Source organism: Cyprinodon variegatus, unplaced genomic scaffold, assembly GCF_000732505.1.
Source record: "Cyprinodon variegatus isolate N-32 unplaced genomic scaffold, C_variegatus-1.0 Scaffold732, whole genome shotgun sequence".
NCBI classification, from domain to species: Eukaryota; Metazoa; Chordata; class Actinopteri; order Cyprinodontiformes; family Cyprinodontidae; genus Cyprinodon; species Cyprinodon variegatus.
Window position 1 is genome coordinate 83,967 of NW_015151185.1, and position 1,326 is coordinate 85,292.

General features: G+C 56.0%; 1 protein-coding gene across 1 annotated transcript in view; it reads right to left on the reverse strand.

Moving 5' to 3' along the window:
* qsox2 (quiescin sulfhydryl oxidase 2) overlaps positions 1-1,326 on the reverse strand; it is a 9,138-nt gene that overhangs the window by 2,800 nt on the left and 5,012 nt on the right. Inside the window, exons 7-8 of the mRNA XM_015395237.1 lie at positions 1,085-1,222; positions 880-1,009 (exon numbers count right to left, since the gene is read on the reverse strand). Coding sequence (XP_015250723.1) covers positions 880-1,009; positions 1,085-1,222 — 268 coding nt within the window. The remainder of the gene's footprint in view (positions 1-879; positions 1,010-1,084; positions 1,223-1,326) is intronic.

The window sequence follows — 1,326 nt, forward strand, 5'->3', positions numbered from 1 at the left end:
GGGGGGGGGGATGAGGGAACGATGGGGGAACCGGGAACCGTCAGGACACCATGAAGGAGACACGGGGGGGGGAACCGGGAACCGTCAGGACACCATGAAGGAGACACGGCAGCAGGAGAGGATGGAACCATCCCAGAATAACAAAGGCCAGAGAACTGATCCCTGAGGAACGCCGCAGAGGATCCGGACCGGATCTCCCTCTGGTCAGAACGGTACCAAACACCCAGGAGAGGCCCAACAGGACCAGAACCCAGGATTCTCCAGAACCTGCTGATCAGCAATAACCCTCCGACTTTTCATCTCTCAACAAATCCATCTTGAAAGACTCCCGCTAATACGTCCGTCTCCGAGCAGCCAGCGGGTCGGACCATCGTCACGCCACGTAGGCATGGCGATGGTCCGAAGGGCCTTGGCGGGGCACAGCAAACATGGCTACGCTGGAGGACGCACCTGTCAATAACGCCACATTTTAGCTACGATAGCAACTATTTCTGATTTAAAAAGGATCAAAGAAGCAGTTTGTGCTTTTGATGCTTTTCTTCTGACAGGAAATGAAAAAAGTTTGATTTATCTGCTGGAGGAACTGCAGATGAATCCTAGTCTGATGGTGGCTCTGATTGGCTGAAAGCATAGTATGGAAGGCGGGAACTAGCTGGGACTTCACCCAATCAGCTGGAAGCATTTTACCAACCGTCCCTCCGACAGACAGACTGAACGGCAGCCATCTTAGATTGATAACGTAGAACTAGGCTATCTAGAGCGCGGTTAGATCAGGATGGAGAGGAAGTTCTGAGGTTCTAGCAGAGGTCAGCAGAACGTCCTCCAGCAGCAGGGTCCACTCTAAACCTTCCAGAAAACATCTGCCTAAACCTCCGTTACCTTGGCAACCACAGTGACAAACTCCTTGAAGACCTGTAGCTCCTCCCCCTCCAGCGAGCTGTGGGCGGCCAGCTCCACCCTCAGCAGGTAGTGGAGCGCCGACTCCAGGTCGGCCGTGTAGACCTTGGACCTGCGGGGACACCCAGGGTTTAACCTCACCGTGTCTGATGGGGCGCCGGCTCAGAGCCGCAGACCCCACACTCACCTGTCAAAGTCCCTCCATGGTTCTGAGGGCTGTCTGTCCTGCAGCGCCCCCATCTGGGCCGCCTCGGACCTGCGACGCCGCTGAACACCTGGGAGAGTCCTCAGCAGGGAGGAGAAGAAGAAGCGCAGCCTCTTCTCACTGCAGGAGGAAGCAGACCGTGAGGAGAAGCATGAGGAGGAAGCAGACCGTGAGGAGAAGCATGAGGAGGAAGCAGACCGTGAGGAGAAGCATGAGGAGGAAGC